We start from the raw sequence: 25,726 nt of genomic DNA, 5'->3' as shown, positions 1-25,726 counted from the left end.
CTTCAATCAATTCCTTTTCCTCTGAGGAGGCATAGATATTTATTAATGTAATCTATATTTACCAGCCGCACTACCCATTTTGCAAATTCCACCCTGTTGAAATATAATACCAGGGATAAAAATATTGAGGAAACTTCTATAATCAGTTAATAGTCCATGTTTTCTGGAAACCAGTATGAAATTCACCATCTGTAAATGTTAGAGGAAGATTAAAAATAAAGGTATTGGACTGTCAATGGAAACTATTGGAAAACTTGGTAATTGTCAGAGTGGAGATGACAAGACCAAATAATAATGCAACAGCAGAAAATAAATTCTAATCTTAAAAACAGAAGTGTTAGCTTCTATCTTCTTAGCCCTAAAATGTTGATCTGTCTCCCACACTTTCGATTCATAGAGATAAGAGGCACTGTGGCTGTGGGATGGGCTTCCATCTATAGTTTAGGAGGATAATTAAAACATGAATAAGAATTTATCTTTAATTATTAAAGCCCCATTTTACTAGTTCTCACATTGATTAAAAAAAAACTGCTGGGCAGAGAAAACATTCTACTTGCTCTACTAATAGGCTAAGCCATAGGGAATTGTCAATATTTGACCATTTTTCACCTGCAAGAATGCAAATTTCCTACAATTCAATCTAATAGGTGAAAGTAATTTTTCTATAAACCCTCAGTTTAAAATGAGACTTCTCTAAATTCTGATATGAGAACTTTCTCTGACTCCGAGAATTTCTGAATGCTTTCCCAGATCCTTCTGACTTGCCCCCAAACAGGAAATGAGAACTCTTTGTGGTCATGGCAATATAATTTGTGAATAATGTGGATTTTAGGCACATATTTTTTTCCTAGAATGTTACAAGAACTTTGTCATAAGAAGTCCAGGACTACCAAATCAAAGCCAAAAGGCCAGATGACTTATATGCATTGAATCGAAAGTTCCAGTCCGCCAGAGGCTCTCATGATAAACCTCAGTTGCCAACTGTATGTGAATCTGTAAGAGGACAAGTTGAATGGAAAGGAACTCTGAAATATGTGCATCATTTGTACATATATTTCACAATATATACATTTAAATGTATACATAATATCCTAACGGAGGTGTAGTATTGGTCTCTCTTAGATCTACTTGAATGATTAAAGACAATACAGTATTGGCATAGAGCAGAATCAGGAGCAGTTATTGTAATATCTGCACACATAATGTTCACCTGGTGGTAGTAGCATAACTGAAGTCTATTATGATTAAGAAGGGTCTATGTGGGAGCACCTGGGTGGCTTAGACGGTTAAGCGTCCGACTTTCACTCAGGTCATGATCTCGCGGTTCTTGGGTTTGAGCCCCGCATCGGGCTCTGTGCTGACTGCCAGCTCAGAGCCTGGAGCCTGTTTCAGTCTGTGACTCCCTCTCTCCCTGACCCTCCCCTGCTCGCGCTGTCTCTCTCTCTCTCTCCTAGAAATAAAAAAAAAAAAGGGTCTATGTGTTTTAATATATGGACTTTTAATTATTATTCAGGTATGACAAGACTAGCAATTAGGAGATCACTGAGAATGAAAAGATAGTTTGTGTTATTTGCAGGTCCCAAGAGACAGGGCATCGCCATGTCATCGCCATGTCATGGGGGTGGGAGGGAGTGCATAGAGGAGCACCAAGATCAGTCAGGAGGTGGGGGTGGGGATATACAAAGACGAGCTTTTATTGTGATTTTCATGGGAAGGAACAGATAAGAGAGGGTAAGCAGGTTAGAGACTGACCAGTTTGGATAATTTCATTGGGCTTTGGGGCATAGGGACTCTCAGTTATTGTCTGATATCTGGGTGATTAGGGCAGGTGGATAGTGACTGAGAGTGTGACAGCCTAATAAAGGAGGTGGTTAGGGATGTGGGCTCTGGGTTGATTGGCTTGCAATTGAAAAGTGTGTTGATAAGCAAGTTATTTAGTATCTCTAGAAGTTAGTTAGGCTAACTGTAAGGTGCAGCCCTTCCAGGATCAGAAAGGCTCCATATGTCAAAGCATCAGAACACAGAAAAATAAGATGTAGTTAATATATTATATTATCCAGTAGACTCGGGATATGCCAAGAGTCATGGGTTCCTATAACAGCTCTGTCGGTAATTATTTATTTTTTTAAACCTTTTTTTTTTTTTAGAGAGAGAGAGAGCATGAGAGAGCACGTGAGCAGGGGAGGGGAAGAGACAGAGGGAGACAGAGAATCTTCAGCAGGCTCCACACGCAGCATGGAGATGGATGCAGGACTTGATCTCACAGCACTGAGATTATGACCCGAGCCAAAATCAACAGTCAGATGCTTAATGGACTGAGCCACCCAGGTGCCCCTATTTATTTGATCTTATATAAGATCACTTCTCTAACCTTTAATTCTTCCGCTGGTAAAATTAAACATTTGACTTCACAAATCTTCAATATATTTAGGTACATAAACAGCATTTTTAAACTTATGATCACATGTCAAAAGGAGATACTTATTGCATTCAATAAGAAAACTCTTGTTCAGGACAAGAATTTAGACTACCAATCCCTGGTAAATCTAGTCTGATATAGGAAAATTAGGTTAGAGTACACCTGTGTTTTTTTAGCCATTCTCAAAGTAGACAAGTTGTTACTGTAACATGCAGTCTAAAAAGCCTATAACTTAAAAGCTAGAGTACCTGCTTATGACTCAAGGCTTCCTCTAACCACATTGAACTTGACTGCCAGGGTTTGTTAGCACTGCCAGGTCTAGGCCTCCTTCAGCAGCACTATCTCTTTCCCTCGATTGCTGACATAAATAAACAGTAACTTTATTTCATCTTTCTCTTATCCACCTTTCATATGGTGACAAGGATGTAGAGAGCTCATCATAAAGCTGGTAACTAATAAATTTATGCATAGTGACTGGTAATTAGCCCAGCAATAAAGTGTCATAAATCAAAACACAAAGGTAGACTTGAACTTGTAAGATGGAATTCAGAACTGTTCTCAACCATATGGGACAGTGCTCTTGTATTCTGTATCATACCTGAAATGACACACATATTCCTCAAAACTCTGCTTTGGTGCTTCTGCCACGTTAACCCAGGTTTGTGGTCCTTGGTGAAATACATACACTTCTGATATTTCTAACAGTTAAGCAATAATCCTTCCTCTTTCATACTTCTACACAGAAAATCCTCTGATTAGACATTATTCAACCTTCTTAGGTCTTGGTTGTATATAAGCACAGTTTTGAAATAGAAAGGTCCCAGTGAGGTGTGTGTGTGTGTGTGTGTGTGTTTGTGCGTGTGGTTGGTTTCAGGGGGCAGCAAGGATTTGGGGGTAGTAAATCAGGTCACAAAACAGTATATATAATGTGATCATATTTTTGCAAGAACAGATCATAGATATAGTTAAGAGTCTAGAAGAATACATAGGCAATTGTTAACAGAAATTATCTTTTAGTGATGAGATTATAGTGATTTAAATTTTCTTTTTCTATGTTTTGTATTTTCTGAATTATGTGCAATGAATATACATGCATTCCTTTATAATACAATGAATTCAGTAATTTCTATTTTGCAAAACAAACATTCCTACATTTAAGAGAATTTTTGTGAAAGCATTATTGAATATTACAGAACTTAGATCAAATGTAAAATGCTCATTTTCTTATAGATTTATAGAGCACTATGTTTTCCCCTCTTTTTTAGGATTGTCAGGCCCTGGCATATGGATAATATTGAAGGCAACTAAACTAGCCATTATGATGGAGACTATACATAAAGATTGCTCTTGGTCATAGCTCGGTAAAGCAGCCCTATATCCTTCAGGCCACAAGACATGAATGAACTGGAGAGAATTTCAATAGTAAAAATAATTAAAACGGTTCACTAGCCACTGCCAAGGTCTCAGTTCAAACAATTTCTCAGCCCTCAGCTCCTCAGGGCTCACTCTAGCAGGCAACTGGGTATGATGGTTGTATTTAAAAGCTTCGTTTGTTTGATTAGAGTATAGTAATGAAGTCATGGTCCCAAGAATATTCCTTTTGCCAGATAGTTTTACATAAGGCACAACAGTTTTGCAGCCCCAGATCATGCCAGGACATTTAACCAGGACTTCTGCAAACCCCAGGTTAACAGACAGAGGAGCCTGGAAGAAAGCATGTGACTAAAGCATCACAAGTCTGTAACCACTACTTTCACAGTACCTTAAGGTTTGCTCCTGTGATAACAGCTTTAAATACAAATACTAGGATTTCTAAGGTGTGACTAGAATATAGACTAATCATTCTAACTATAGCTTCTAAATGAGTAAACCATCTAAACCTTCCTGCTGAAAGATATGGGTAAGCTCATACAGCCCAGCAACCTAAATCATCTGATATCAAAGGTGTAAAATAACTTGTGAACTTGATGCTCTGATGTCCATCCCAGCTTCGAAGTCCTAGAATATTAGGGTATTATGTAAAATTTGAAAAGTCAGAGAAAAACAATAAGGTCCTCTGTAAGTAACAGAAGTGGCAACCTTCATTTAATGTCCTTGTGCTTATTCCTATTTGTTATCTATGTTAGACTTTGTTGTTCTTGCTCATTTCCATGAGTTATTACAAAAGAGAAGATGAGAAAAATTACTTTAAGTTGGGCAATGAGCCATATTGAAGAAATACTCAGTGCCTATAACACAGCAAACTTTTATTTCAAAGTCTGTATTTTAACTGTGTACCATGTCAAGAACACATATCACAAGTATTTTACCAAATATACTTAGGGTTGAAATTATTTTCACTAATTAGTTATACTTTAAAATCTTCAGTCAAAGCTTACTGTCAAGGATGAAAACATTTTTAAATATGCTAATCTGTGCAATTCTCCTTTAACCGAGTATTATTAGCCCTGTGCCAAAAAATGATTCAGCTTAATGTCCTTAAAGAATGTATTTTGATAGGTAGAACAAAGGCTACAATGCAGGTATAATGATTCATAGACCACAGTGCTAAGTTTTATCTAGTAAGTAATTTTATAGGGTCTAAGGTTAAAGGTCATATATCTTTATGATATTTACATATTCCCTATGACATAATTTTATCAGATGGAATGAAGACAGAACTGTGTGTTGATAATTAAACTCTAGGTCTCTGACAATGAATTCAATTCAAGTGTCATCACGGAGTAAAATCTTTACCTACAAAGTGAAAAGGTAAATATTTTAGTGAGAATTGTTTGGACAATACACTGGCTGACCAGATTACATAAGATATCTGAAAACATTACAACAAATGTAAAAAATATATTTGATAGAGTCATCACTTACCTATTCATTTGTCATCAAGATCTGCAAATGGCGACATGCCTTTGTTTTCTAAATTTGCATAACATAAGATGTAGCATCTTAAGTTTTTAAGTTCACCATTTATAGTTAACACTGTATTGTTAACTATAAGCACAATGTTGTACCACAGGTGTCTAAAAATTTGACAACTTGAATAGTGGAAACTTTATCTGTTGAACAGCAACTCCTCATTTCCACTGCCCTCCTACCCCCTGGCAACCACCATTCTACTTTCTGCTTGTATGCGTTTGACTACTTTAGATATCTCATCTAAATTGAACTATCCAGTATTTGTCCTTTTGCGATGGGCTCATTTCACTAAGTATAACGTCTCCAAAGTTTGAGACATTTGCACTCCTGTGTCCATTGCAGCATTATTCATACGAGCCAAGATTTAGAAGCAACATAAATGTCCAGTGATAGACAAATGGATAGAGAAAATGTAGTACATACATAAACAAAATATTACTCAGCCTTTAAAAAGCCTATCCTTATTTTTAACTTTAACTTTTTATTATGGAAAATTTCAAACCACGGAGAAGGATAGGCTCCCAACTCTCTGATTCAATCATCATCAATCCATGGACAAAATTCTGTTTCATTTCTCCCTTTCTGTACTGGAAGTAAATCACAGGTATCTTATGATTTCATCCACTAACATTTTATATGTATGCCTCAGAGGTAAGGAATATATTATACACATAGCCATAATAGCATTATAACATCTAAAAAATGAGGTAACAACTCCTCAATACCAAAATGTCTTAGAAGCTGCACATTTCCAATTGTTTATAAATATAAAAAATATATTTTACAGTTGCTTCTCTGAATTAGAGCCCAGCTGCATTTTGGACTCATGTTCGTCTGAACTCCTCACTTCTTAAGGAACTCCTTTCCATGTCTTCCTCATGCTGTGGCACTTACTTGTTTATCATACTCTTTTCTACCAAATGCTATCTCTGATTCTTCTACCCTTGAGCCACCATTAATATCCCCTTTGTGGCAGTTGGAATAATGACCCCCCAAAGACATCCACATCTTTACATCTTAATCCCTGAGACCAGTGAATGTGCTGCCATACTTGTGAAAGGGGAATTAAGTTTGCTAATCAGCTGACTTTAAAATAGAGAGATTGCCCTGAATTATCCACATGGGCTCAATGTAATCACCAGAGTCCTTACAAGTAAAAGAGGAAAGCACAAGAGTAGGTCAGAATGATGTGATGTGAGAAGAACCTGACTCATCTTTGCTGGTTTTGAAGATGGAGAAAGAAGGCCATGGGCCAAGGAATGAGGACAGCCTCTTAAAGATGGAAAACTTAGCAGGGAAACAGATTTTCCCAGAGAGCCTGCAGAAAGGAACATAATTCTGCTGACACCTGGTGTTAGCCCATGAGACCTGTGTTGGTTTTCTAACCTAGGGAACTGTAAAATAATACACTGTGTTGACTTAAGCTACTAAATTTGTAGTAAGTTGTTATAGTAGTCAAAGAAAATTTTTTGTTCACATGGCACTTTGTGCCACTATTTAGTTGCAGAATCACAGTAGGATTACACCTGGATTCAAATTTCTATGTTGCTACTTCTAAACTGTAGGCAGTTAAAGGAAACTTACTGAATCTTACTTTATGTCAGATCATCTGCTAACAGCCTTCCATCACATATATGTCCTGTCCTTTGAGGTATTTATCAGAATTATAAGGAAATAATTTAGTACTCAATTAAATGTCTGTTTCTCCCCCTCCCTAAAATAATGGTCTCCCCAAGGGAAGAAATCCTACTTTGTTAATTACTTATAATCCCTAGATAACGCCTAGTGCTAAGCAAAAACAGGTCTTTAAAATATTTGCCAAATGAATGGATTTGATTAAAAGTAGAACCTTGGGTGTGATGTAGATAATACTGTCCAATAAAACATCAATATATTCAGAAAGTAAAAATGAATTCACTGCATCACTGTAATCTAGGGATTTAAAGAGTCGTGACTTAAGAGATTGCATAGTCTTCCCTTTTCAACTCCCATTTTCTAAATCATTTTATTTTGTCCCTCCACCCTGGCCCTACTTTTGCTTTCCTAACAAGGAGGTATCTTCATGTTAGGTGTACCTAGAACATATAGAAGGTTATCCTCACCTTGATAGGCTCCCCAAAAGTCCAGGGTCTGGTACTCACATTTACGGGTAAAAAATATAAATTTAATGTGATAAATTCTAGAAGAATGATTCAGGTAAATCAACCAAAAGATCATTCATTAATTTACAATAAGAACCACCCTAGAAGAAAAAAAAATCACACAGGATCACACCTTCTTTACCCAGCAGGAAAATTTACTAGAAAAGACTGTTTTTAAGTTTTAAAAAACTGAAGAAGAAACAAGTACTATGTACCTAACAACTTATAAATACAAAGCATGTATAAAGGGAACTCTTACAAGCAAGTATTACTTATAAAAGAATGATTCTGGCTTTTATTTTAATGTAGAATATCCAGAATTGGTATCTACTATTCAGTGACCAGGTATAAATGGTTAATAGATCATGTAAATAATTGTCTTGCATTCAGTCCAAAGGAAAAGAAAGAAGAAAAATCTTTAAAAATTTATACCATTGTCCACTTTAATACAGCACATCTTGTTTCTACATCTTAAAGACCTTTCTTTCAATCAACAAATACTTAATACTTCAGCCATTTTCTAGAAAGCTTTATCATAAATGGGTCCCTGGAGAGCTCTGGATGTAAGCCTTATTAAGATGGTTAGTATTTGAAAGAGAATCTATACAACATGCTAGTGATTCATTGCTCTAGATTTCTGGAATTCTAGCCTTGAACTGAGCCCAGCTTCTAAGAAACCACATGTTTGTCCCAGGGAAATTTGAGTCCTTACAGTAACAGTTTGTTTTCACTATGTTGGGCCCTCAGCTGCTATAAATGTTTCTCTATAAGGAATAGTCATGTGAAGAAAGTGGCAGTATCCTTTCTAAAACAAAGTGGAGATACTGTTGCTTATACTGTTCCCTATTCCTATACAATCACAAAGGCCTGAACTATCAATCAGTGAAATAAGATCCACAGTCTCAAGATTTATTTATGAATAATGATTACCAAATAAATCAAAGCAATAATACAAGCAGCATCAATATCCATGAGGCCTCAAACATCAGATGCGGGTATTAAAGTACCCTTTTCTGTACTTGAGTTCATTTGGTTCTTTTGGGTGCCAGTCAAACACAGGAAAACCACCAAGTTTGTGGTCTCTTATATACCTTATTACTCACACAGACATGTTCTAGCTACCTAATTAAATTTTTTTGTCACTGCTATGGCACATAATTCCATAAATTTCAGATTTATTAATAAGAATCAAACTAGATAAACCATGTATACCCTTCTAAAAGCATTCTTGTTACACTCTCATTTGCCTTTCAGCTGTACATTCCATAAGTTCATGTTTGTAAGAGTTCAGGTCAATCTTAGCTCAGGCAGCCCTGAGGAAAGAAGAAACCAGTTACAGACCCATTGCTGAATGTTTCCTTCCCTGTTCCTGTACAAGGATCTTTCAGATAAACTTCTCAAAGAATTTAACAACAGAAAAAATATATAAAAACCTTCTCTCTCTTAAAAAAATGTTGTCCCCACCCTGGGTGGCTTAGTCGGTTAAGCATCCAACTTCGGCTCAGGTCATGATCTCACGGTTCATGCGTTTGAGCCCCACATCGGGCTCTGTGCTGACAGCTAGCTCAGAGCCTGGAGCCTGCTTCGAATTCTGTGTCTCCCTCTCTCTCTGACCCTACCCTGCTCATGCTGTGTGTGTGTGTCTCTCTCAGGAACAAATAAAAACATTTAAAAAAATGTTGTCCCCAAAATAAATAAGTAAATAACTAAATAAATAAATAACTGTTAGTTAAAAAAAGATATGCTTACTTTTAAACAACAACGAAAACTATATAACTCAATATATTCTTCTTCTTTTTTCAGCTTCTGCTGTTACAATATCATGCCTAATATGAGTCAGTAACCCTTAAGCTGTTTATATCCAAGGTATTATATATATTTATCCTCAGTCTCAGGCACCATATCATTTTTTTCTTTGTAAATGCCTCTTTTATTTTTAAGCAAACTTAAACCATTTTTGGAATAAATATATTACAGTTAAAGTTGAATATTTATTTACAAAAAAATTCATAATTAGCTTCCCTGTTCCTTGTAACTACAGTCATCATCACTGACAAAAACAATTTCTGATAACAATACTGTTTCTTTTCTACCTCTGCTTCTTCACCCTTTTACATTTCCTTATCCCAAACTACCAGTTATACACATCGTAGTCAAAGGTCATGGAACTTACTTCCTGTTACAGGATATTTTCTTTTCCTATCACCTTTCCCAAGGCTAAAGTTCTCTGAATTAACTGTATTATCCTGCATTTCACAAACCCAGGAACTGTAATCAGGTGTTGACTATTCACTCAGAAGTTCCAAAGTTCCTGGATGCTAGAAGGCTTGAGGAAACAGAAATTCTTTTTTTTGTTTGTTTATTATTTTATTTTGAGAGACAGAGAGAGAGAGAGAGAGAGAAGAGGAGAGAGAGAGAAAGAATGCTATGAGCAAGTTAGGAGCAGAGCAGAGGGAAGGAGGGAGAGAATCCCAAGCAGGCTCCGTGCTGTCAGCCCCAAGCCCAATGCAGGGCTCAATTCCATGAACCAAGAGATGATGACCTGAGCAGAGATCAAGAGTCGGATGCTTAACTGGCTAAGCCACCCAGGCTCCCCAAGGAAACAGAAGTTCTAATCCATGAGGCTTGAATAGTTGCTCATGGACTGATGGTATGATCATCCTATTGAGAGGAATTAAGAGTAAAGTCTATCAGTGTCACACAAAAGCGATAGTGGGAATACATTCCACTACTTTATGATAAGGCAGAGATTAAACTGAAGTGGTCAGATTATCAGAAAGAAAAAATAAAGAGACCAAAATCAATTCCAAGAATATAACTTCCTTTCTCTCTTTAGGCAGTCCATGCATACCAGAATTCTAAACTATTGAGATTAAAGGAACTTTAGAAATTATTTTATCCAACCTACTCATTCAAAACCATTTAAAGATCAAATTGAGGTGAAGAAAGATTTTAGGGACAAGGCAAATCTTCTTTTCCTTTCTAAATCTTTTATATTTCTTTTAAATTTAGTTTTGTTTTTTTCTTTGCTTATACATTTTTGAGGGCAAATTTATGTCTTTTCTCTAATACTCTCAAGGAGTGTTTTCATGATAATTAGGCAAGTTTTTCCACTTCCATTTTATAGACGAATTCCCTTTTTTTAAGTAAATGTACAGTTCCTTTTTCATTTCATCGTTCAAAATATTCATATCTCGGATCAATCAGAATTTTATTCTTTTTTTAATTTTTTAACATTTATTTATTTTTGAGAGAGAGAGAGAGAGAGAGAGAGAGAGAGAGAGAGCACAGGAAGGGAAGGGGCAGAGAGAGAGGGAGACACAGAATCCAAAGCAGGCTCCAGGCTCTGAGCTGTCAGCACAGAGCCCAACGCAGGGCTTGACCTCATGGACCATGAGATCATGACGTGAGCCAAACTGACGTGAGCCAGTTAACCCAACATAATTTGCTGAATTATGTTTTCTCCAGTGATTAAGATGAATAAATGATCTTACATTTGGGGTCTATTTGGGGGTTTTCTATTGTGTTCCTTTGGATCATCAGTCAGTCCACTTACTTGCCTATCCAACACCGTTTTAATTGGAAGCTACAGTATGATTTAGCATCTATTAGTGCTAGCCTCTTCACTTCCCATTGCCTTCCTTCCTCCCTCCCCCCTTTTGTAGCTATCAAAGCTTGATTTTTTTCATATAAACTTTGTATGAAAGTTTATATGAAAGTTTGTATGAAAGTTATCTCACCCTGTTTTTTTTTTAAAAAAAAACTTGGTATTTTCATTGGGGTTAGTCTTATTATTATCTTGGATAGAGTTAACATCCTGATGATTTTTCATCCTTCCTTTCTAAGAATATGCAATATCTTATCATTTGTTTTAATATAATATTTTTTATTTCATAAATGTTTACTGTTTTCCTTATAACTTTTGTACAGTTGTTAACTTTATACCTTCCTCTCCCATTTCTTAGTTGTGGTATTTCTATTTATTCAGAGGATTTACTATTTATATTCTAATCTTATCTTCATTTTACTCTTAGATGTACAATTAAATATATGTAACACTACACACTGGAATTATTTTGGCTAAAATTATCTCTTGATTGGATGAAGGCTGCAGATTCTGTAGGAAGAAAGAACTTGTGAGTACAATAGTCCGAGTTCTAACATGGTTAAAATGAGTTTTCTATAGTTGTGGAAATTGAAGGACCGCATATAAAACTCCTGGATCATATATTTTTCCTTGAAATCTTAAAATTCTTAAAAATGTTACTCTACTTTTATCTAACATCATATGCAGTTGTTGGCAATTTCAGAGTTTTTAAATTTCTGATTTGTGGTTATCTTTTACATCTTCAGTTACTTGTTTAATTATATGAAATTCACCTTTCAATAATGTGCTACAGCCTTCCTTTGCTTTATGGCTTTTTCTCAGGGAAAGGCAATTATTATCTTACAATATTCTTCCATTTTCTTTTCCTTTATTTTTTTTTAACAGGATACTTGTGCTCACCATCTCATTTAGAGCAGGATAAGAAATGTTTCAGTATCAAAGTAAAAAGTTGCACAATTTCCCATTATTACTGCCTGGTAGCACTTTGCCTCTCTTACAACTTGATTTTCTCTCCCTGGGACTCAGACATCTCTTTGCTATCAAATAAACCCTTTGGCTGATTGTCTATTACCCATTTTCAATTATTATTTCTAATGCTGTCTTCAGTATCCGAAATGATGAGAAATTGAGCATTTTTCCCTTGGAGAATACAACATGACCCTATCTTACTAGCGGAGCTCTACATATACAAAATCAATACCTCAGTTTCTTCCCACATTCCCTAAGTTTTAAAGAAAAATTAGAATGCTGTAAATAAATGTGGTACCAGATGCACTCCAGCAAATGATAGCTCTTAGAATAGCATCTGAAATGACAATATGTACTCACTTGGAATTCAGAAATGAAAATGTCCCAGTGCCTTGCTTCATTACTGAAGGGAATCGGCCTTAGAGTACAGCAATTGCTTGTTCCCACCAGCTGACAATGAAATGAATACTCTGTAGGAGCTGAGATGATTGTAGCATTCAACTTAGCAGTCTCTCCATGATCCTGCAAGACTGCTACTGAATCTAAACTAAATCAGTTCTGAGAAGAGGCTGTACAGAACTTGTTCACCATTTAAAATCTGGAGGGGAAAAATGAGTGAAATCAAATGAGTTAGGAAAGATATTATCAACTAAGAGATAACTCAGGGATCTGTTTCAGATCAAACTGAGAAAATAGGGCAGAAACAGCCAAACAACCTTAGGAGAGTTGACATCATCTGCAAAATCCTAAGAGATTGTTTTATTATTGTCATCGGTTGAAATGATGATAATAATAATAGTGATCTGGTGTTTGGTGAACACAAAACAATGCAATAGTAACAGCATTGGCCATAGAAGGAAAAACATAATGTAACTTCCCTGGCTGGTAAGCTTGGCATCTCAGTTACCCAGACTATGACCCATAGCAGGAAACTGGAAGAATGAAGAGTAGATGCCTGAGTTAGGGTGAGCATATCACATGACATCATAGATGGTGGGCATCGGTCTTAGTCCTCTTATGGGGGTATTAGGAGTGAGAGGAGCAAGGTGGGGTGGGGGGAAGAGAGAATAATATTAATATTTCTTGGTAAAGTTTTTTAATATATCTCACTTAAAATTCACAACAATGCAATCAGTTAGATAGTATGACTTCCATTCTACATAGAAAGCAATTGAGTTTGGAAAAGTTAAAATCATCCAAGTGCCAGGCAGTGAAGAGAGCAGAGTGCCAACTAGAAGCCCAATGAGGCAGAGCCATGACATTTCAGATGAAGGGCTCGAGATGAAGCTAAACAAGGAGATGAAATGGAAGATACTTGGGGCACCTGGGTGGCTCAGTCAGTTAAGCATCTGACTCTTGATTTTGGCTCAGGTCATGATCTCACAGTTCATGAGTCCGAGCCTCACATTGGGCTCCACACTTACAGCATGGAGCCTGCTTGGGACTCTCCCTCTCCCTATCTCTTCCCCTCCCTTGCCCATGCTCTCTTTCTCTCTCTCTCTCAAAATAAGTAAATAAAACAAACAAACAAACCAATAAATGGAAGACACTTGAGGATGGATCTCTTACATTTGGCACTTCCTCATCTTCATGAACCTGTTGCAACTCTTCCTTTTGTCTTAAAGAAATTGAAGATTTCTTTAAAAAATTGTGCATCATATGTGAATACATGATATGAAGAACTTTGTTACAGCTTTTACTCCTATCTGCAAATGAATAGGCCCAGAAAGATGTAAGAGACTTTGAATGTGCATACATAAAAATTCTACTTAAGACCACGTGTGTCTCTGATAACTAATCTTCATCGCTAAAATACAAAACCACTTGCAAAGTATAAAAAAAAAACTTCTTGTAGTCATAGTGCTTATTTCTGTGATATTCAGACTCCATGAATGTTGAATGAATTGTATATTATGCCAAACTCCATTTTCCATAAACTACTAATTGTAAAAGAATTATGTCTGAAATGGCACCATCTTATAAGTAATATGCTTATTTGTTTACTTCTGTCCAGAGTGTATTTGTGAAAGTCTCTTACAATTAGCTATGCTTTGTAAAAGCACTCAACTACATTGACACTGAAGCACTGGACCAGTAGCCTACATTTTTAATAAATGTATGAATTTTTTTGTACACTTGGTTTATCAATTACCAACAAATATTATTAAAAGTCTCACTATGTTTTGGATTTTGTATTTCTTTTTCAGATCTAACAATTCTTGCTTAATGTATTTTGAAGTTTCGTTATTTCATACAACCAAGTTTAAAATATGGTGTATTCATATTTTTAAAAATTATACTCTGATCTTGTTTATCTTTAATAATGTTTTCTTGCCGTATAGGTTTCTCTGTATGTTAATGTAAGTATATCAATTTTCATTTTGTTAGGAATATCTTTTACTGCCCTTTTACTTTTTTTTGAGAGAATCATTTTTTAATGTTTATTTGTTTTTGAGAGAGAGAGAGAGCACGCACGTGCACGCTAAAGTTGAGGAGGGGCAGAGAGAGGGAGACAGAAGATCCAAAGCAGGATAACAGTAGAGACCCCAATGTTAGGCTGAACTCACGGACCATGAGCTCATGACCTGAGCTGAAGTGGGATGCTTAACTGACTGAGCCACCAAGATACTGAGAGAGAGAGAGAGTGAGAGAGAGAGCACCTTAAGCAGGCTCCAAGTTCAGTGCTGAGCCAAATGTGAGGCTTGATCTCATGACCTTGGGAACATGATCTCAGTGGAAATGAAGAGTCAGATGCTCAATCAACTGAGCCACCAAAGAGCCCCTTACCTTTGACTTTTAAATTTTCCTTGTAAGAAATATCTTTTTCTACTTTTTGGTTTTCAGAATTTCTGGATCATTATGTTTTAGATGTACTTCTCATCAATAAAATATAGTGATTTGCCTATGTGTATGTTTTTAAATCCAGTCTGAGAAACAAAAAAAACAAACAAAAAACTGGCCCAATCTGCCAATTTTTCAACTGAAGCATTTATCCATTTATATCCATGACAGTATTAATATGTGAATTTATTTCTGTGGCCTTCTTTTTGCCTTTAATCTTGCTTTTTTTTTCTCCTTTCTTGCTTCCCTCCCCAACACACACACTTTTGATTGTTTATGTCATTTTTTATTCCATCTCTCTTAACTACAATCCAATTCTGTTAGTAGTTCCTTTAAATTTTTTATCATGAGCTATTATCTTCTTCAAGTCTAAAATCAATAAGTATCTTTATCATTCCCTCAAACAATTCAAAGATCTTGAAACTCCAAACATGTCTGATCTGTGTGATATTGTCATTATTTCAGGGTGGTTTTTGTGTGTGTGTGTGTGTTTTTTCCTTTTATCCCACAACATACTATTATTGTTGTTATTCTTATTTATTTGTTAAATTAATGATTAACAATGAAATGTGTCATCTTGTTTATACTTATAGCAAGCAGTGTAATGTCCATTGAATAAGTTATAAACCTTGATATGAGTCTGCTTCTGGGTCACCTCTGTCTGCTCATCTCTTCTGTTTCCCCACTTTATTTTCTGTTTTTCTTTCTTTTACTATGTCTTCAATAACCATTCTGTTGTCTTCTCCCATATTTTTCTATTCTCTGTCTCTCAGCCAAAATCAATAAAACTCTGCGACATTTATATAGCAGTGCTGGAAAAAGGCAGGGCTGATTGATCCAGTGTAGTACTTGAACACCAACATTGTGCTGGCCTCTGTGTTAACACTGGGATTATTTTACGTAGTTAATATTGCCTTGGAATCCTAATTTGTGATCTTAATTTCAGCTCTTTAAAATGCTGAACATTACTCAAATGAAGCCCAGTACTTATAAAGTATTTAGTAAACCTGCTTGATTCAAACAATAACCACTGGTGCTCCCCTGACAGTAGTGATGAAGCTTAATGCTTACATTTATCCATATTAAAGTATCTTTGAAGAGCATTTTGTAATACTTATATATACCAAAACTGTGTCTGAAAGAAATCAAGTTCAATCCCAGGTAAATGAAGCCGGAAACATTCAGGGTCATTTGGTGGTAGCACAATTTGTAAGGCCTCGGGCTAAAAATGATTAAAAGTGTATTATTCAATTTTTTTTAATTGCTTGCTGGCTACAGTCTAGTGTGTTTTATTTTAGATCTAACTGGATTTTAATAAACACCCGAATATGGGAATTTGTAATGTCAATGCTGACAGAATAATAATTCTATTGGACCCAACTATTCAATCTTCCAACTGGATTTTTTGTTTTCCCTCTTATTTTGTTATACCTTTCAACACCATCACTTACTAAATAAATAAATAAATAAGTAAATAAATAAATAAAGGCTCTCTTGTCTTCCTCTACTGGACCTAGGAATATTATTTTATGTCATATCTCCTTTTTCTAAAAAACAAAACCAAGAACCCTGTACCCTTCATCTTTTCAGATTCTATAAGCAAGTTGTGTCTTTATCCAAGCACAGCCAACAGAGAGTAATCTGCATTTCCTATGCCAGCAATCATGCAGTAGTGGATTTGATATTGACTGTGGCAGATCTGATAGATTTACAGCTGCTTTACTAAAAGCACATCATACCTGATCAGTGTTTTAAAACAACAGAACTGCATGAAATACAGAGAAAGATCTAGAGGTATGAAGCACCTATAGTATGAAGATAAAACAAACAAAATCAGAGGAGCCAGTGATTAATTACGCTTGCTAACAATTTACCTTCAGGTAGGCAGGCTGAATAGCTGCCTGTATAAAGCCATTATTGGATTCTCATGGTACCTTTCCTGTCCCAAAACATATTGTTCTCATATATTGCCATTTTACCAATACTCTTTCCTCCATAGCCTGAAATTCCCACTACCTCTTTGGGGTTATGCAAATAACTAGTTACTTCCCTAGAAGCACTATTAAAGTTCATCAAAGAGTTGAATGAGATATAAGAAATATATATTAGCTTGAACTATTATGTGAAATTACCTCCTATCACCTTGTATATATCAGAGGTCTTAGGGAGAATGAGGGAACTAAGGTCCTCACAGGTTAACAAATGGTCAGTATTTGATAACACCCAATAGCTGAAATTGCTAAAGACCTTTACTAGTATCTTTTTTTTTTTTCTATTAGGCATTTGTTCTTGTTTGCTATAGCCTGGTAAATTTATAAATGAATGCTGTATATAGGATATGAAAAATTCTAGAGACATCTGGCTTCTGGTCAGCAGTTAGGATAAGAGAAATTGACCTTAATCCAGCCTGAAGTTGGAATTGAGCTAGTTTGAAGCAGAGTTTAGACTGTGTGTGAGCCAGTCTATTTCTGGTTTGTCATTACTATTAAAGAGTAAACTCTTCAGGAGTCACAACGGAAATCCTGGATTGTTAACTAGGTCTGTCCTCCATAATGATCTCTGATTTCCATTTTTGCCTCAAAGCTCTGGGCAGATTTCCAGCCTCTTGACCATCACTTACCAATGGGCAAATACTTTGAGGGGAAAATCAGTACTGCATGTTGCAGTCACTCACTTTTCCTTCTCTTCAGCAATCTGGCCCTCAAGTCCTTGTTGCCTTGGAATCTCTCTAAAGTCTTCAGATTACGTGTGTGTGTTTGTGTGTGTGTGTGTGTGTGTGTATTTTAATCCAGCTTTTCACTTTTTCTAAGATTTCTTAGAAGAATGATTGGTCTATAGGCTAGTCTGTCATAGCTGGTAACAGAAGTTGTGGTTATTTGGAATTAACACAGCATACTAATACGTGTGGAAAAGAAAAGACAGAATAAGTTTTCATTTTTTGTGTGGGTTTTTTTTCCACCTGTGGCAGTTAATTTTCTACCTGTAGACAACATTTTCTCAGACTCCTCCTCATGGTCTCACTATACTGTCCTCCCTCTCAGGATCAACCTTCATAAACATCATGGCTACTTTGATATCTCCTCAGCTGTAGTGAATTATTGCCCTTTTTCAAATCTGACATTCAGCCCCGTTATGTGATCTCTGGCATTCTCAATAAAGATACCTATAAAGAAATAAGTATTGTCCTAATAATTTTTAACAATTAAGTATTGTTCATACTTCCTTCATAAGCCTGGGAAAAAAAATCACAGACCCACGTAATTGGAAGGAACCTTAGACACAGTCTAGTCTTTCATGAAGAAGCCAACTTGCCCAGGGTCCCACACTGCTTTGAAGAATGAACAGTAAGTGTCTTCTTCCTGTCCAGTGCTCTTTTGACAGCACTCTGTTGGTTGCAGTAATCATTTCTTCATGGGAAGATTACTTTCATGACTGATAACTCTTGGATGCTATAGCTCTACTGTGCCCCCCTGGAGAAAAAAATTTTATGATTTTTGCCACTTAATCTCACTCCACCCCATACTCTAACTTTCTCTTTGACATACTGGTCTAGGTTATCAGAAAGTGATTGTGATTTTCAAAGTTGCACGATATTGTATAGAAGAGTACCGTCATTTGTTTTAAGTCAGTTCTCCATGAAATAGACATTTGCATGTAGGAAGTTGATTAGGAAGGTTTGTAGGACAGCATAAGAAGGTTTAAAATGGATGAAGTTGCAGCAAAGGCTCACCCAATTATGTAGGTACTCTGGAGGAGGGATGGAACCCTTAGAGCTGTGCTGCCTTTAGGCAAGGGAATGGGTTATGTAGACCCATGCCTGGAGAAGTCAGCTAGTCATTTGATGCAGCTGACCTCAGGGAAAGGGAAGAGCCTTGAGCAGATGGCTCTCGAGCAGATGGCTCTCTTTAGCTAAGGATATTTCAGTCGAGAGCCAAAAGAGACAAATCTCTCAGGGCTCCTGGGTGGCTCAGTCAGTCAAGCTTCTGACTCTTGATTTTGGCTCAGGTCATGATTTCATGATTCCTGATATTGAATCCTTCATTGGCTTCATTCTGTCAGTGCAGAGCCTGCTTGGGATTCTCTTTCTGCCCCTCCACTGCTCATGTTTTCTCTCTCTCTCTCTTTCTCTCAAAATAAATAAATAAACAAAAAGATAAATCTCTCAAACTTTATTCCTGGAAGAGGAACCTAGGCAGCACACTACAGCATCCATTACAAGTTCTTAATTAAACTGAAGTCTGTAACAAATAAAAATTAAAAGGAAGTAATTAAAAATGAAATGCAAACAAACTAAAATGTGTCTGTATTTTTCTCCCTGTTAGTTGTCCTTAAACAGCAGATTGCAGCAACCTAGAAGTGAAATAACCTAATGGTTTTATCCGTAAATGCTTTGCGCTTGTCATCAAAGGCAAGGCATTAAAGACGCATGCTAATTTCACAATTCATCTGTCTGGATGAAGGTTAGCAGAGTTCAGGAAACTGCTTTCTAAAGAGTACCTTCTTTGCTTTCATGTCACCTGTGCAAGATTTACTGAGAGGTTTACTAGAATAATGATACTGAAGTCATAAGAACTAAAGAGCAGACATCATCTTCCAGTCATGCATTTCATCATGTTTAGAGCTGAATAAATGTTCATTTAGTAGGAACAGTCACTATGTGGTCAAAAGGGAATGTGTGTGGCTTTAGCAATGACTTCAAGTATCTCCATTAGTATACTGAATGAAAGGAATTAAGGTTCTTCAGTAGAAGAAGAGCTATCACATTAATATACTTGTTGAATTAATTTAAGAGCATGTCAAGCACATGATCTCTAAAAATGTCAATTCCAAATTTCTGAAGGCATGTTTTAAATGATAAATAAGGTAAACTTTTTATAAAGGCTTATTTATATACATTTTCAGTTTTCTCAGTTCTAGCCAAATTGAAAATGAAAGTGCCATCTTCAAGTTCTTAGGCATGTCTCCTATTAGTTTTTAAATTGTCTTCAGTTAGGTGTGGGTGTGTATGCAATGTATCTTAGAAGTCAGGTTGAACAGGCTATGTATTTGAAGTCACTGTGTCCTTAGAATAGAGAAAAAATATTTCTATGTGAGAAGTAAGAAATTTAGAATCAGTTTGCAGGAAGAAAAATTATCTTATAAATCCAGGACTCCTTTAACCTACTGAGAATTTGTATTTTTCACCCAGTATAACCAAAAAACAAACATTGGTGATTAGAAGACCATAAAGCCATCTGATTTTCTTTATTTTTTAACTTTAATTTTAATTTTTTAAATAGTTTATTGTCAAGTTGGTTTCCATATAACACCCAGTGCTCATCCCAACAAGTGCCCTCCTCCATGCCCATCACCCACCTTCCTCTCCCCCCGACCCCCATCAGCCCTCAGTGTGTTCTCGGCATTCAAGAGTCTCTCATGGTTTGGCTCCCTCTCTCTCCCCCACTATTTTTCCCCTTCTTCTCCCCTNCCTATTAGTTTTATGGATTATTTCCTTTGCTGTGCAGAAGCTTTTTATCTTGATGAGGTCTCAATAGTTTATTTTTGCTCTTGATTCTTTTGCTTTTGGGGATGTGTCAAGTAAGAAATTGCTGTGGTGGAGGTCAAGGAGGTTGTTTCCTGCTTTCTCTTCTAGGGTTTTGATGGTTTCCTGTCTCACATTCAGGTCCTTTATCCATATTGAGTTTATTTTTGTGCATGGTGTGAGAAAATGATCCAGTTTAATTCTTCTACATGTTGCTGTCCAGTTCTCCCAGCACCATCTGTTAAAGAGGCTGTCTTTTTTCCATTGGATACTCTTTCCTGCTTTGTCAAAGATTAATTGGCTGTACATTTGTGGGTCCAATTCTGAATTTTCTATTCTATTCCATCGGTCTATGTGTCTGTTTTTGTGCCAATACCATACTGTCTTGATGATGACAGCTTTGTAGTAGAAGGCCATCTGATTTTCTTGTATTCTCAAAGTCTAAGTCATGGATGAAGCTACATAAAATCAGCAGATATATTGAACAGTGTGATTCAAGGAAAGTCACAAGGTTCTACTTGATTTTAGATATCTTTCCCCTAAGATATCTAAAATCTAAGATATCTCCCAAAGTTTTGCCTTTCTAATCTGTCCACAAATCCCTTTTACTGGAGAAACAAATGGAAGTGCTATCACCATTAAACATGGTACCTGGAATGGGTAATTTTCACGTACTATACATATTTGATGCTTCGGTATTTTTGTTGTTGTTAACACAGAGCAATTTGGTAAGTTATATACTGCAGAGCTCCAAGATGATGGAAGAAAGTAAATACTTTCCAGTTAGAAACAACTATTAAAAGATTGGCACGGAGGAGTATTTGAAGGAGGAAGCTAGAGTATATATGGTCAGGAGATGTACAGAACAGAAAGACATACTTCATGCACTTCTAGTTTTTCCTAGTGGCAACTCTGCTAACTAGCTTCTATTTTGCAATGTTCTCTCAAGTAATAACTTTCTCTGACTTAAGCTGTACCTTGCACCTTTTCATGCTTTTATATTTGAGAATGTTAACAGCTTCCAGTTCCTTTCTCTTCTTAGTTCTGAAGATTTTTATTTCCCAACTCAAGCAAGGACCACACTAAGAAGTAAAAGTTAAAATGTTGCCACTTACGAGCAAAGTTTTAGTTATTTGCCTTTTATTATCAATGAAATAAGAAGCAACATCAAGAGCAAAGGAAATACTGTCTTCTATTCCAAGCTAAATATGTATTCTTTCCTCATGCATTCTGAACATGGATGGTTTGAGATAAACTGACCGATTATACCTTGTAACTATTAGCATTTTTGTGATATAATATTCTGTTGAAAATTTCTTGGATGAATCCAGTAATTGCTTTTTTCATATTAAAATCCTCTGGTTCTAAATATTTGATAAACACTGTGTCAAAGCTTTTATTATTTTGGGCAAGGAAGTGAGAAAATAGTGTGCAATTACCCAGTGTAAAACTCAAAGATAGATTTTAATGTCATCAAGGTCTTTATATGAATATTTTTGCAATGAAATCCATTGTATACATTTCATTCTAGATATAGTGGGTCTCTTCCATAGTTGCAGCCTTCTTCTATGTAATTGTTAGTTTGTTAGCTGGTTACAAAGAAGGTAATCTGAATTGATTCTGACTCCTTAATACATTGTATTTAAAATATTCATGTGTATCATGTATAGTGAAGAAAATAAAATTCTGGAAAAAGGCTGTGTGTGTGTGTATGTGTGTGTGCGTGCACACGCGTGCACGTGTGCGCACAAGTTGGTATATGTATGGGAGGAGCACCTGTTCATGTAAATATTGTAAAATAAGAATTTTTAATGAGCATACCTCAAGAAATTGAATACTTATCTATAGATAGTATCTAAACATGAATTCCTAAATGGGTTTTCAAACTCCATTACTGCTTAAATCATAAAAATGGAAAGACTTTTGCTCATATAGTATTGCCTCATTTTAGGCTCCAGGTATTTGAGTACTATCTAAAGTTCTAAGAGCTAAACTTCAGAGGCACATTAGAACTTTGAATGTTCTGAGACTTACTATGAGCAATTTCCTTGCTCTTTTGCCTGGCTGGTAAATCATTTACAGCAGCGGGAAAATTTTTCTTTTAAAAATGTTTCTTTTGAAAAAAAGAAATCTGAAAATAGAGTTGAAATAGAAGCACTGTGTACTTGCTCCAGATACAAACCTACCAAAATAGAAAGTAGTTGGCTTTTTAACTTAAAACCCAGTAGGAACATGGGGGGAATGAGTTTAGAGTAAGTAAGACGTATCTGAAATTCCTTCTGCTCAATAGAAGGAACACAATAAATTACTGGATGCAGAGAGTTTAAATTTCGGTACTCATGAAAGTGTATAAATATATTTTCTGTGCCAAAAGACCTAGAGGGTAAAATAAGACTTTATCCCGGAGCTCAATATCCCTTCCTATCCATTCCCGACTCCCAAGGTCTAGTAACAGGACAGTGCTGTTGGGGCCTGACAGTCCTGAGTCCAGGTTACAGACATTCCAATAATACCTCTATTTCTTTTACGGAATGGAGAGAAAAACCAAAATCATAACCAGAAAGATATGTTACATAATAATGGGAGCCAAACTGACCATATAGCTGGATGTTTCTTTTCTGTCTTTTAAGAAAAAGTTAGTATCTATTTTCCTTTTCATCCCATCTGTCAACCTAAATAGTGTAATAAACTGAGGCAAACTCAAGATTATCAAAAAGATGAGTCTCTTCAGGAGTAGAAGAGGAACTGGAATTTGAAACACATAAACTGTAGTGAGCTCCTGGCAGGTCTTTTGAGGATTTGATGTGAGCTGTATTTACGGGCAGGGAATGTAAAGAGGGGAGAGCTCAGTTAGAATTTATAATATTAGAATTTTCTTAAATGATAAGAAATTGATCAGTGGTTCCCTCAGATCTACCTTGGGCAACAGTTTGAGTTTTGCTTATGATTTCCAGAGGCATAAGCAAAACTGACCCAGGTCAAGTTAGTCTCCTATGACAAGCTAAATTAAGCATTGTCTGTATGACTAAGCTGATTTTATCTTGCTCAGGGGTGTTTGTCAAGGCTGGTCTCCATTTGTTTTTGATTTTAACAATTCTATTAATTACCAGACTGTGTAACTCTGAATAGCATGTAGCATGTTTACCCCCACACATATAGGGATGTAGTGTGATGTTCCCTCGGCCGGTAGATGCATGCCTGTCATCTTGTCTCCATCTTCCCGGGGCCCATGCTGCTGCACGGTGATGCTCGGAGAGGGTGGCCCTGGACCGGATCCTGCGTCTGGCAGGTGTTCTGGCTGCAGTACCATCACTGGAGGCCATGGCTCTGATCACCACAAGGACTGCTTCCTAAAAGTGGCCTCCCCTTCATGGCTGTTCAGTGGGTCACCACACCTCACTTTAGGCCATCAGTCAGCATCATTATGTTTGGTGTTTGTTATCCAAACCCTCCGAACTCTTCAAGAATGGCTGTCTAATCCCCAGGTTCAGTGCCTACTCCACAGATTCAAACAAGATATCCATGAGCCTTTAGTGCCATCCAAAGAAATTTTAAAATTCTGTCATTGTTAGAAGTGAGGTTTTAAACTTTGAAATGTGGTAGAAACTTCATTGCCAGCGTTACACAATTCTCAGGATTTAAACATGTACTTAAATTCTCAGCATTTAAGCCCATTTATGCAATAGTTTAATCCCTAATAAAATGAGGAATAATCCAATATTACAACATAATTGGTGTGACTATCCATGATATGGATAACAAGAGAAAAATAGCCTCCAGGGGTCCAGACTGAAGACAAAAGGGTCCCCCAACTTGAGAAGGAAACAAAGAAAAAGCAAATACAATAGGAAAGATCATTATCTTAGTTATTAAGGCAAAATTATTCTGGCTTGTGACTTATCAATCACAGATGAAGGATGCAAACAACACCAGAAATCATGCTTTCTACAGAGATGTCAGTCATAAATGAGGTTTCATCATTTATATGCTTGTCCAAAGTGGTAATTTAGAACTACTGCTACCGGCGCTGACTGTTTCCAGAATGATAATTATGAATTAAGTGGTGAGCAGATGCTTAGAAATAAGTTTGCTCTGGGCTGCCAAGAGCCTAAGGAAAAAGCTAACAGTCCCGATAAAACAGTAGTGGTTTAAGCACAAAATTGTCAATACAGCCACAGTCTACCGATTTGCTGAGCATCGGTGGATATTAGCCATGACATACAAATATGGATGATTTTAAGAAAGAAACTGTCTGTGATGCATAATCCTTTTTCTTTATACGGATCTGTGCCTACTCTGAATATCTTAAATCAGCAACTCAAAATTAATTCACAAGAAAAAGAGAAACAGGCTAGTAAAAATGGTATTCTTAAGCTCACAGCAAGAAATATGTGATTAAAATGGGATTTATTCTTTCTTATTGCTAGTGGAATGGACACTTAATTTTCTCCCTAAAACGAAATGAAACTTTTAGAAAATTTATGGCTGCTGAGAGCGCAGTTTCTCACAAGCCAGGCTAATGTTAGCAAAGTTGAGAATAAATCACGGAAGAAAACTGGTTGGTACTACAATGCAGTTCAGGCAAAATAATGTTTAACTTTGTGCCCATATAAAGCAACTGTACAACAACTATTGTTAATGAGTTTGCTACATTTTGTAAAATAATATCCTAAAAACACTGACAGTTAGCATTCTTTCTCTTTTCTTTGTGCTTAGTCTTGTTCTATCTTCCCTTTTTCTCATCCTTTCTCCACTTCTACTTCTCTAAAAAAATCTTCCTTATTCTGACACTGGAAGGTTGGCTTGGCTACCCTCCCTCCCTCAGCCGTCTCTCCTCCTCATTTCCCCCTCTGTCATTGGTATTGATGGTGCTTTCTTGGAAGCCCCTCTCAATGACAATAACAAGGGTCACAGTCCTGACCTCCATCGTTCCACACTATTGATAGATTACTAAATGGTATTATTCACTTAGATTGAGAACAATGACTGATATTCTTTCTATGAATATATTTCGATTCTTTCTACAAATACCCTTTTTGCTTGAATGCATATTGAGATTTTTATCCAAATGAATTGAAAATTATCTAACACTTACATAATTTAAAAGCTTTTAAGATGAAGGATTAGCTTTGTCATTTTCTGGCTTCTAATAAATATTTCACCATTGATTGCAAAAAGATTTCTGGTTAATAAATTATGAGTTCACATTATATTAATAAAAAAAAACTTCAGTCAGAGTAAACACCATTATGATGTAAAAACAAAATGTAATATTATTTTTTGAGTGCTTACTATGTGTCAGAGACTTTGCATTT

At 36.3% G+C, this 25,726-nt stretch overlaps 1 protein-coding gene across 1 annotated transcript in view; it reads right to left on the bottom strand.

Annotated features, from left to right (window-relative positions):
• The window catches only part of SLC13A1 (solute carrier family 13 member 1), a 186,414-nt gene extending 162,680 nt beyond the window's left edge, over positions 1–23,734 (bottom strand). Inside the window, exon 1 of the mRNA XM_077773182.1 lies at positions 23,557–23,734. Within this exon, the coding sequence (XP_077629308.1) occupies positions 23,557–23,734 (178 nt within the window). The remainder of the gene's footprint in view (positions 1–23,556) is intronic.
• Positions 23,735–25,726: the final 1,992 nt, after the last annotated feature.

The sequence above is a fragment of the Crocuta crocuta genome, unplaced genomic scaffold (assembly GCF_008692635.1).
Source record: "Crocuta crocuta isolate KB4526 unplaced genomic scaffold, BGI_CrCroc_1.0 scaffold16, whole genome shotgun sequence".
NCBI lineage: Eukaryota > Metazoa > Chordata > Mammalia > Carnivora > Hyaenidae > Crocuta > Crocuta crocuta.
Note: the sequence above shows the minus strand (reverse complement) of the source record. Positions and strands in the feature narration are given on the sequence as shown.